The following is a 12,778-nucleotide window of genomic DNA, read 5'->3' on the forward strand; positions in this document are numbered from 1 at the left end:
CTCATACACAAAGCCACGCTGACTACTCCCAATCAAACCCCATCTTTCTAAATGCATGTGTATCTTATCCTTCAGAATCTTCTCAAGTAGCTTTACCTACCACAAATGTTAAGCTTACTGGTCTATAATTCCCAGGGCTTTTTTTGCAGCTCTTTTTGAATAAAGGCGTTCACCACGCTCTAGTCTTCTGGAAACTTACCCATGGCTAATGATGATACAAACATATCAGCCTGGCCCCCATAATTTCTTCTCTAGCTCTTGCAGGGTTCTTGGATATATCTGTTCAGGACCAGGAGAATCCAAGATAACAAAGTGTGAAGCTGGATGAACACAGCAGGCCAAGCAGCATCTCAGGAGCATAAAAACTGAAGTTTCGGGCCTAGACCCCAGGACCAGGAGATTTACCCACTTTCATACATTCTAATACTTCCAACACTTTTCTGGAAGTTTGGCCATTTGCTCGAAACATCTCCCTGATCTTCAAAAACCTCTCCACCATCTACAAGGCACAGCTCAGGAGTGTGCCACTCCAACAAATGCTTGGTGTCATTCAGAGCAAAGCAGCCTATATTCTGACCTTCTACCACGAGCAAATAGTAGTAACTGTACGTACCATCTGCAAGACGTGTTTAAGCAACTTGTCAGGGGTCCTTCAAAAGCACTTCCCAGACTTCCATTACCTAGACAGCCAAGGAATGTGCATTGGAATACCACCACCATATGCAAACTCCCCTTTGAGCTCCACATCATCTTGACTTGGAACTATATCACCTGTCACTGAGTTAAAACCTTGAAATCTCTTCATAGTTTCACTTTGGGAGGGCATTCACCCTACAGGTGGGGGAGATTTTGGAAGGCTGCACATGACTACTTTTTGAAGGGTATTTAAGAATTGATAATAAATGCTAGACTTGAAAGTGAGGCCCACATTCCACAAACTTTTAAGAAAATATTAAAATGGTAGAGGATACAGGAAGGGAACAGGCTTTGGCGAGGGAACAGAGAAAATATACAAGAAGTGTATCTGGGATGTGGATCTTCAGTGAGGCAGAGAAACTATGGAAACTAAGATTTGCTTCTCTTGGAGCAGAGGAGGTACATATGAACAGCTGAACATACAAATCATGAGCAGGAGTAGATCTTTCAGCCCCACATGTCGACTCCACCATTAACCAAGATTATGGCTAATCTGACTGTAACCACAAATCAGCATCCCTGCCTATTCCTGATAGCCTGTCAACCCCTTACTTAGTCCATAAAATGTGGAGCCGGAGGAGCACTACAGGTCAGACAATATCAGGGGATCAGGACAGTCGGCATTTCAGGTCTGGACTCTTCATCAGGACTGGGGAGGGGGAAAGGAGCTCAAATGTATTGAGGGAGATGGAAGGGGCTGGGGGAAGATAGGTGGGGTGGTGACAGTGGATGCAAGTAGGGGGTTGTAGTGGGAGGGGGTGTTGAAAAAGTTGGCAATTGGAAGGTGGTGGGTACTGGAGCATACAGAGCACAGATGCTCCATAAATCGGTCACTGAGTCTGCGCTTGTCTGTCCATTATAGAGGAGATCACATTGGGAGCAATGGATGCAATAGAACAGGTTAGAAGACGTACAGTTGAATCTCTGCCAGATTTAGAATGATTGCTTAGGGCCTTGGATGGAGGAGTGCCGGGATGTATAGAAGCAGGTGTAGCACCTCCTTCAGTTGCAGGGAAAGGTGCTGGGTATGGTAAAGGGGTTAGTGGGGAGTGTGGAGCTGATGAGGGAGTTGCAGATTAAGTGGACCCGACAGAAAGCAAATAGAGGTGGGGAAGGAAAATTTTTTGTGATGGTGTCTGATTGCAGGTGGCGAAAATGGCAGAGGATGATACATTGGATCTGGAGTTTGGTGGGGTGGCATGTGAGGACTGGGGGACTCTTATCCTTATTGTTGTTGGTGGGAGGGGTTGAGAGGGCAGAAGTGTGAGAAATGCAGGAGATGCTGTTGAAGGCATTATGAATCTTGGGGGAGAGAAAATTACCGTCTTTGAAGTTGGAAGATATCTGGCATGTTCAGAAGTGGAACATTTCATCCTTGGAGTGGAGGCAGCATTGGAATTGAGACTATGGGATTGCATTTTTTGCAGACTTCTGTTCTCTGGATGTTCTAATCAACACCTTCTGGTTGTCAGTTTTTTCAACTCCCTCTCCTATTCCCCTGGAGACATATTCATCCTGGGCTTCCTCCACTGTTAAAATGAGGCCACACATAAGCTGGAGGAACAATACCTCTTACTCCGCCTTGGGAGCTTACAGCCCAATGGCATCAACACAGAGTTCACCAACTTCAAAATCTCCCCATCCCAGCCTCAACCTATGTCCAGGCCTTCCTCTCATCCCGGCCTCCTTGACCTGATGCAGCCTGTCCATCTTCCTTCTTACCTATCCACTCCATCCTTCCCACTGACCAATCTCTACAACTCCCTACCTGCATCCACAATTGCCACCCCAACTACCTTCCCCCAACCTCATCCCCATACCCATCCCCAGTCCTGTGAAGGATCAAGATTTGAAATATCAACTTTCTTGTTCCTCTAATGCTGTCTGATCTGCTGTGTTTTTCCAGCTCCATATTTTATCGATTCTGACTTCCAGCATTTACAGAAAGCTCTATCTCTGAGTCACTGTAAACCTGACTGCGAAGCCTCTTCCAAGGATACTCACCTTGAAGAAGTTTTCCTCCTCCCTCCGAAGAGATGTCAGTGGATCTCCCTCCCACTGTAACTCACTGGTTACCTCATCCGCCCTGAAGCCCTTCGACCACATCCTGAAATAAACCCGTTACTCCAGCCATGTCCCCTTCCTCGGTACCTGGCTGTGCAGCTGGCTTATCCCCCATGGACTCCAGACAACGTTCAGACCATCCCAGTTTGGACCAAACCACAATAACCATTACCAACAGTACCCCCAGATCCTCCAGAAATGGTTCTCCCTGTGGATCCTCAACTCCACACTCGCAGCCATGTGCCAACACCTTCTCCCACTACAGTCAGCCCTACCCCAGCTCAGAACCTCTCTCTTCCAAACCTGCAAGAAAACTCTGTTGTTCTTTATTCTTCAAAGGATCCACACCTTCAACAAACACTTTTTCTCCACCTAAGAGACAAAGAATCTCTCTTATACTTGCCTCCAAACACAGACGTCCTCAGCCACCCTGGACCCCAACCCTATCCCCAACTTTCTCCTGAATACGCCAGGGGCTATCAACCATATGTTCACCCCAGTGCTCCTGCTGATGTGGCTGACCACATCGCTACTTCCACCTCTGCCCACTTAAATATTCCCATGTACACACCCACTCCAGAGGCAATCTCCACCTTACCCCTAGTTCCAGCTCAACACTAAGCCCCAGCTCCAAGTCCTATCAGGCATTCTCCATCCCCCTAGACCTGCCCCTCACTGAAGATGAATGGTCAGCCCTCAGTAAGGGACTCATGTTCATTGTCCTCCGCCCACACAACAATGAATTCCGTACACATCTAGAAACTCTTTCTCTGCCACCTTCTCACCTAGTTCTTTGAATGGGAATCCAACACACCTTCTGCAATCCCCTTCTCCCGCCTCCAACAAACCCCATCCTGCTGGACTTCTACCCCACCTTAATCTCTTCATCTCCAACTGCCAAAGTGACATCAATTTCCTGACTCTCTCTATCCCTCTCACCTACTCCAACCTCTCCCCAACAGAACACACAGCCCTCTGCTCCAAACCCAACCTCACTATTAAACCCACTGACAAGGGTGGGGGGGGTGGAGGTGGAGGAGAGTCGTGGTAGTGTGGCGTACTGACCACCACATTGCTGAGGCCAGACGCCAATCTCCAACACTTCCTCTTAGCATCCCATTGATTATGACCCTACTACTGATCACGAAACCATCATCTTCCAGACCATCAATAACCACATCACTTCAGGAGATTACCTATCCACAACATCCAACCTGATGGTTCCCCAACTCAGTATTGCCTGTTTTTGTTTCTTATCTAAAATCTATAAAACTGACTGCCCTGGTCAATCCATTGTCTCTGCCTGCTCGTGCCCGACTGAACTCATCTCCTCCTACCTCAACTCCTATCTTTCTCCTCCAGTCCAGGAACTGCCCACCTATATTCGGGACACAACCCATGCCCTTCATCTTCTTCAAGACTTTCAATTCCCCAGCCCTGAACACCTCATCTTCACCATGGACATTCAGTCTCTCTCACCTGTGTTCCTCTATTTCTCCCTATCTTGTAGGCCCAACCAGTCCCCCTCCACTAACAGTCACTTACGCTTGACGGAACTAGTCCTCACTCTCAACAATTTTTCCTTTGATTCCCCCGACTTCCTACAAACCAAAGAGGTAGCTATGGGCACCTGCATGGGTCTGTGCTATGCCTGCCATTTCGTAGGATTAGACCATAAAACCACAAGACATAGGAATGGAAGTAAGGCCATTTGGCCCATCGAGTCCACTCCGCCATTTAATCATGGCTGATGGACATTTCAACTCCACTTCCCTGCACTCTCCCCATAGCCCTTGATTCCTTGTGAGACCAAGGATTCATGGAACTGTCCCTCTTCTGCAGCTATGCTGGCAACTCATCTCACCACTTCGTCCGTTACATTGATGACTGTTTTGGTGCTGCCTCGTGCTCCTAGAAAGAGCTCGAACAGTTCATCCACTTCACCAACACCTTTCACCCTGACCTCAAATTCACATGGAACATCTCCAACACCTCTCTCCCCTTCCTGGACCTCTCAGCTTCCATCTCCAGCAACCGACTTAGCACCAACATCCATTCCAAACGCACTGACTCACATAGCTATCTCGACTACATGTCCTCTCACGCACTCTCTTGCAAAAATACAATCCCATCCTTCCAATTCCTTCGCCTCTGCTGCATCTGTTCCTGGGATGAAGTGTTCCACTCCTAGACATCCCATATGTCCTCCTACCTCAAGGACAGTAATTTCCCCTCTCCCGTGATTCATAATGCCCTCAACCTCATCTCCTGCATTTCCCACACTTCTGCCATCAAAACCCCTCCCCCTAACAATAGGAATAGAATTCCCTGTCCTCATATGCCAATCCATCATCCTCCGCCATTTATACCACCTGCCATCAGACCCCATCACCAAAATGATATTTCCTTCCTCACCCCTGTCTGCTTTCCATTGGGACTACTCACTCTGTGACTCCCTCGTCAGCTCCACACTCCCCACCAACCTTTCCAAACCAAGCACCTTTCCCTGCAACCACAGGAGGTGCTACACCTGCCTCTACACCTCTCTACCCTTCTCCATCCAAGGCCTCAAGCAATCATTCCAACTTCAGCAGAGATTCACCTGTTTGTCTTCTAATGTGGTCTATTGCAACAGTTGCTCCTGATGTGGTCTCCTCTATATTGGAGAGGCCAAGTGCAGATTTGGTGACCAATTTGCAGAGCATCTGTGCTTTCTACCCTCCAATCAACACCATCTACCAGTTGCCATCCTTTTCAACTCTCCCCTCCCATTCCCTTGGTGGCATGTTCATCCTGGGCCTCCTCCACTGTCAAAATGAGGTGACATGTAAACTAAAGGAACAACTCCTTATATTCTGCTTTAGGAGTTTTCAATCTAATGACTTCAACACGGAATTCACCAGTTTCAAAAAATCTCCACATCCAGCCTCATCCCATGTCTAACCCTCACTCTGATCCCCAATTCCTTGACCAGACGCAATCTGCCCATCCTCCTTCTCACTGATCCACTCCATCCTTCCCTCTGATCAATCTTTACAACTCCTGATGTACATCCACCTATCACCATCCCATCTACCTACTCATCAGCCAAACTCCCCTCCCTCTACTTATTTCTGAGCTCCCTTCTCCATCCCCAGCCCTGAACAGGAGACTCAAAACATTGTCTTTCCTGCTTCTCTGATATTGTCTGACCTGCTATGCTCCTCCAGCTCCACACTTTATTGATTCTGAATTCCAGCATCTGCAGTCCTTTCTATCTCCTAACCCTTTGTATAGCAAGATCTATCTACCTCTGCCTTAAAAAATTTTCAAGGACTCTGTTTCTCTCACCATTTGGAAGAAGAATTCAAGAACCCATGACCCTCTGAGAGAAAAATGTTTCACCTAATCTGTTTTAAATCAGAGTGTTATATTATTAATAATGTATAATAATAATAATAAACAACAAGGTCATCTAATTAATATCTCAATCTATAACCCAATTTTCTTTGATCATAATTCTACACACACACACACTCACGCAGTTAAGGGATAATTTGAAAAAGAAAATAAAAGAATAATTATAATCTGATAGTTCAACAATCAGTTTCCATCAATTGATACCAGACCATCATGAAATCCTTGGATAATGGGTTGTTCACAGGCAAGGTCAACTGTATATATTGCTCAAATTCCAAAGTCACCAGTAATACAAACAGTTTCAGCAGATCTTTAGAAATATCTATTTATGTCTTATAGGCTAGGATTCTCAGAACATTTAACAGTGTGGGTATGGGTGTGGGTGAGGGAGACGGAGAGGGAGAGGGAGAGGGAGCAACAGAGTGGGCACAACAAGCAGGACTGTCTCTGGAAGTCTCTAAAATGTACACTGCCTCCTGCCTAACAGTCAGAACCAGTTCTCTCTTGATTTTTCCCCTTTTCAATCAATGTTGCCTGTAGTTGGATGGTTAGCACCAGTTCCTTAGTTGATCAAATCAACATCCAACCAGTTGCCAGCTCTAAGCACAGCAAAAGCACAGTGCCAATTTAACTACGTGCCCTTAGATGAGTTGTATTATGTTTCCAGGCCAATTCCCAACAGAAAACATCTATATTTGTTCTCCACTCTTTTAAAACAAGTTGCTGTTCAAATTTCAAGTTCAATTCTAAACTTGTTCCAAGCCAAAAATGAGAAAAATTAAAATAAAAATAGTGATTGTCTCTACAAGTGATACCTAGTTCTAAATTCATCCACAAGGGGCAACATCTCTCCACATCCATGCTGACAAAATCCATTAGGATTTTGTATGCTTCAATCAAGTCACTACTTACTCTTCTAAACACCAGCAATACAAATTGGTGAAAAGATCTGGCAGGGGAGATGAAGGTTTTTACACATTGCATTATTCACATGGTATTTATTGCAAACCTTTGAAGCTTACTTTGAAAGTCTTTCAATCTACTGATATTAAATAATTAAAACTGTCTTGTATGTTACAGTTTTGGTGTTCACTTCTGTGGAGGAAGTCTTATTCATACCAAGTGGGTGGTAACAGCCAAACACTGTTTAGACCGGTAAGACATCAATGCTTTGGATCATAATCTTAATGGCCACTGTTCTCAATGACCAACATTGAATCCTAGTTTGACAATGTTCATTTCAATTTCTCAATCTTGTTTCTACATTGCTCTACATTGCTCCACAACATCACCTCTTCAATCGATATATCATTCCACCTGCAGATGCCTAAAGAGTAAACTCTGAAATTTCTTCCATAAATGTCTTCAATGCTCAATCAATTTCCCTTCCTTCAAGATGTCCTGTAAGACCTATCAGTTTGACTGTGTAGCTGATCATCTCTCCTAACATCTTCTTACATGGCTCAGTGACAAACTTTGTTGGGTATTGGTAATACTTCCATGGAATGTTTCAGGCAGCTCATTATAGTGAAGATACTATTTAAATGCAAACAGTTATCCTTGTTAGAACAAAAATATAGGTATCTAACTTCTCCACTGCATCTATTACAGTTCCTTCAACCCCTTGACCTACAGAGTCTATCTTGGAATATACAGAGAACGTGCACATGAACCATCGAGACAGATCATTCAGGTTGACAAAATCTTTCTCGAACCCACTGGGAATGACATTGCTTTATTAAAGCTTGAAAGGTATTACTTTTATTTCTCTTTCATATTTTTCTTTTGTTGAAATGTGTTTTTTTCCTTCTGTAATGAAGCCAACTTGATTAGGGAGCTTAAGCTGAAGGAACCCCAAAGGGGCAGTGACCATAATATGATAGAATTCACCCTGCAGTTTGAGAGTGAGGAGCTGAAATCAAGCGTAACAGTATTACAATTGAGTAAAGGTAAATACAAGGACATGAGGGAACAGCTGGCTAGAGTTAATAGGAAGGCCAGCCTAACAGGGAAGACAGTGGTGCAGCAGTGGCAGGGGTTTCTAGGAGTAATTCGAGAGGCACAGCAGAAATTCAATCCAAAGAGGAAGAGAATGAGGTAACTATGGCTGATAAGGGAATTCAGGGATGGCATAAAAGCAAAAGAAAAAGCACTCAATGTGGTGAATAATAGTGGACAACCAGAGAATTAGGAAGCTGGATGTGAGTTTGCTCGCTGAGCTGGAAGGTTAGTTTTCAGACGTTTTGTCACCATTCTAAGTAACATCATAAGTGAGCCTCCGACGAAGTCAGAGCTTCGTCGAAGGCTCACTGATGATGTTACCTAGAATGGTGATGAAACGTCTGAAAACTAACCTTCCAGCTCAGCGAGCAAACTCACATCCAGAACCTCAACCTGAGCTACAATTCTTCTCAAAACTCGCTAATTAGGAAGCTTTAAAAACCCAACAGAGGATCAGTAAGCAATTAATAAAGGGAGAAAAGATGAAATACTAGAAAAAATATATTGATATAAGAGAAAAAGATTGCAAAAATTTTATTGTGATACAGGTAAGAGGGAGTCAGGAATGGACATTGAAGCATTGGAAAATGAGGTTGGCAAAGTAGTAATGGGGAACAAAGAAATGGTGAAGGAATTGAATGGGTACTTTGCATCAGTTTGCACAGTGGGGGACATCAGTAGCATACCAGAGTTTGAGAGAGTTGGGGGCAGAAGTGAGTGCAGTGACCATCATTAAGGAGAAGGTGCTGGGGAAACTGAAAGATCTGATGGTGGAAAATCACCCGGACCAGATGGACTACACCTCAGAGTTCCGAAGGAGATAGCTGAGAAGGTTATAAAGGCATTGGTGGTGATCTTTCAGGAATCATTGGAGTCAGGGAGGTTGCCAGAGCACTGGACACTGGTTTGCATAAAGCCCCTATTTAAGAAGGGACAGTGGCAGAAGACAGGAAACTGTAAGCTGTTTAACCTGAGCTCAGTTGGTAAGATTTTAGAGGCCGTTATTAAAGATGAAATTGCAGAGTACTTAGAAGTACCTGGTAAAAGAGGGCTGAAATAGCATGGCTTTGTCAAGGGGTGGTCATGCCTGACAAATCTGTTAGAATTGAGGAGAATATGAACAAGTTAGACAAAAGTGAGCTGGTGGACTTCATCTCTTTTGATTTCCAGAAGGCCTTTGACAAGGTGCCACACTGGAGACTGCTAAACAAGGTAAGAGGCCATGGTGTTAGGGGCATGGTATTGGCACAGAAAGAGGATTGGTTGACTGGCAAAAGGCAGAGAGTAGTCTCAAGAGATCTTTTTCAGGATGACAGCCAGTGACTAGTGAAGGTCTGCAAGGATCCGTGTTGGGGCCACAACTATTCACATTATTCATTAACCAGCTGGACAAAGGGACTGAGGTCATTGTGGCTATGTTTGCACATGACACAAAGATGGGCAGAGGGACAGGTAGTGTTGAGGAAATGGAGGTGTACTTGGACAGGCTAGGATAGTGGGCAAAAGTGGCAAATGGAATATAATGTCGGAAATTGTGAGGTTATGCACTTTGGTGGGAAGAATAGAGGTGTAGCCTATTTTCTAAATGGAGAAAGGCTTCAGAAATGTGAAGCACAAGGGGATTTGGAAATTCTAGGTCAATATTCTGTTAACCTTAACATGTAGGTTCAGTTGGCAGTTGGGAAGGTGAATGCCTTGTCAGCATTGATTTCAAGAGGGCTAGAATACAAGAGCAGAGATATACTGCTGAGGCTGCATAAGGGTCTGGTCAGAGAGCACTTGGAATGTTGGGAGAATTTTAGGCCCTGAATCCAAAGAAAGATGAGCCAGCATTGGAGGTGCTCCAGAAGACATATGCAAGAATGATGCGGGGGATGAAGGGTTTGCCATATGAGGAGTGTTTGAGGATTTTGGGTTTGTACTCAATATAGCTTTAAAGGATGAGGGGGTATCTGACTGAAATTTACAGAATACTGGGACATCTAGATAGAGTGGATGTGTAGATGATGTTTAGACTGGTCGGAGAGACTAGGACCTGAGGCCACAGCCTCAGAGAGAAGGGATGACCCTTTAGAACTAAGGTGAGGAGAAATTTCTTCAGACAGAGAGTGGTGAATCTGCAGATTACATCGCCACAGGAGGCTGTGGTGGCCAAATTATTGAGTACCTTTAAGATAGACATAGGTTCTTGATTGGTAACAGGTTCAAGAGTTATGGGGAGAAAGCAGGAGAATGAGTTTGAGGAATGCATATATCTTGTGAAGAGATCTACCTTCTACAACTTAAGAGCCAAGCAATCTTTATTTGGCGCTCCTTTGCCCTTTTAACCAACACTCTGAGATTGTGGAAGTTCTACCTCGGACAGCTGTCAAATGGAACTGCAACAATCCCCTAGGAAGGTGTTCAATGATGGAGCCTAAACTGAGAGATGAGTCCAGGAATACAGGGGCCAGGCTGGCAGAGCCTAGTTAGGAAGTGGGCAGAAGAGGATAATATGTCAAGGGAGGGAGACAAGGGGCATTCATACCATGGGAGAGGCTTCTGATGGACATACTGGACCCAGAAAGAAGACACACCATAATGTCCAAACATGAATCCATTAGGTTTCACATGTTGATGACTTCTCCCAAGATAGGTAAAATTTAGTGTCATAGAGTCATTCAGCATGGAAATTGACACTTCGATTCAACTCATCCACACCTACCAGACATCTTAATCTGACCTAGTCATACTTTTCAACATTTGGCCCATATTTCTCTAAACACTTCCTATTCACGTACCCATTCAGATGCTTTTAAAATGTTGTAATTATACCTGTCTCCACCATTTTCTCTGGCAGCATGTTCCATACATATACCACCCTCTTCGTGAAAATGTTACTCCTCAAGTCCTTTTTAAATCTTTCACCTCTCACTTTAAGCCTATGCCCTCTAGCTTTGGACTCCACCACAAAAGGAAAAAGAACTTGACTGTTCACCCTATTAAAGCCCCCATGATAGTTTTCTTTGTTTTTCTTTTTTTACACGATTTGTTTCGAATTCACCATCCCCAACGTCTCTGCAACTAAATCTGCTTCCATGTGTTTCCTTAAGTTCCATTGTCCGCTTTGTGTCGCTATGAGCTTACAAGGCACAATTTCATTTGATATGAAGAATGCAAAATAAAAAATTAACTAGTGACACATATTGAATGATATAACTCTGCAATCCGTTGTTTCCTCAAATTCCTTTCCATTGGCATGGGTTTTAACTGATTTAAGCCAAATAAGTCAACATTTCTGTTTAAGTAATGGAGAGAGAAATTTCAGATGACACTGTTAAAGGTTTCTGCATGTATGTACCAGATCAATAATATCATAGCCATTGTCTTTTCCCTTTTGCTTTGAAAGTTTTAAATCAAGCACATTGTTCACTACAATTTTTGTTAAGTAACATACAGATACTCAGCGAGATGAGGACCAGTTATTGGTGGTTACCAGCAAGGTATGCAGGATTCACTTTCCACTTCAATTAGTGACGTTGGGATGACCTCAGAGTTATTTCCTCAATGGTTCTCTTACAGTTCTGCAAAAACACACAAAACTGAGCTAATTTCTTGGCAGAAACGCCATATAATGAATAAAATAGAGAAGCTCTGGTAGACTTATTTGGAATCTGTTTGAAATAAAACTCATTTTGAACACAGCTGAACCAATCACCACAATTCTACAAAATGAAAGAATTGGTAATCATTTAAATAAATTGCCAAAGTATTTATTTCTCTAATCCATTTTCGCTACCATTTAGAATCTCTCCTTTGCAGCATTGTCCATAATCAATAATTTGTTTTTCTAATTGTCTGTTGTGTAGGGTGGAAATCAGTCATCTTTAAAATTGGACTGATAATTTTTAAAAAGTACTGTTACTTTCCTTCATCTCTCTGATCCCAGTCTTCCTTTGTCTCTCTTTCACCATCTTTCTCTCCCTTTTACTGGAGGCTTTCTTTCTCCATCTCTTAACAAATTTAATTCTCCGCTACTTATAAGACACTCAGTAAAATGTACAACGCAGCAGTCATTGAAATAAAATTTGTTGCCATTCTCTTCTACATACAGCTGCCTTGTTTCTTTTCAAAAACTCAACATAATGGCCTAAATATCCCACAAGTGGCAATTATAGCCAGATTGCTGCTTTGCTCTTGTTCTTTTTGGCTCATACTAAGGGTCACATTCTAGATGGGAATTCCAATCCTGACTTATTCAGAAATATGGACCATCGCTGAAATCAAAAAAGTTCCTCTGTAGAACAGGATAGTTAGGGAAAGTCAAACCACACACCTCTTTGTAGCAGTTAATGTGCTGAGTTCTGAGGTTTGAATGTCCACCATCACAGACAGATAGCTGCTAGGAAACATAAGTATGTAAGTCAACTGTAGTGTTAGGGTGGCAGTTGGGGAAGGGCTCAGATCTCTAGATTTGCAAGGGACAAGGGTGCTGAGAAGGGTGCCAGGTTAGTATGTTGCCAAGTAGGCATTGTGCCAGGTATGTGATGGAGTACTCAGGACAGTTGGTGGAGGGATGGGAGATGGATGTATCAAGGAGAATGTTGGATCCTGGAGAAACCAAGGTGGCTGTTGAGGC

At 43.6% G+C, this 12,778-nt stretch overlaps 1 protein-coding gene across 1 annotated transcript in view; it reads left to right on the top strand.

Moving 5' to 3' along the window:
* Positions 1-12,778, top strand: part of plg (plasminogen) — a 219,310-nt gene that overhangs the window by 63,578 nt on the left and 142,954 nt on the right. Inside the window, exons 13-14 of the mRNA XM_048536068.2 lie at positions 7,240-7,314; positions 7,771-7,911. Of these exons, the coding sequence (XP_048392025.2) occupies positions 7,240-7,314; positions 7,771-7,911 (216 nt within the window). The remainder of the gene's footprint in view (positions 1-7,239; positions 7,315-7,770; positions 7,912-12,778) is intronic.

The sequence above is a fragment of the Stegostoma tigrinum genome, chromosome 9, assembly GCF_030684315.1.
Source record: "Stegostoma tigrinum isolate sSteTig4 chromosome 9, sSteTig4.hap1, whole genome shotgun sequence".
NCBI lineage: Eukaryota > Metazoa > Chordata > Chondrichthyes > Orectolobiformes > Stegostomatidae > Stegostoma > Stegostoma tigrinum.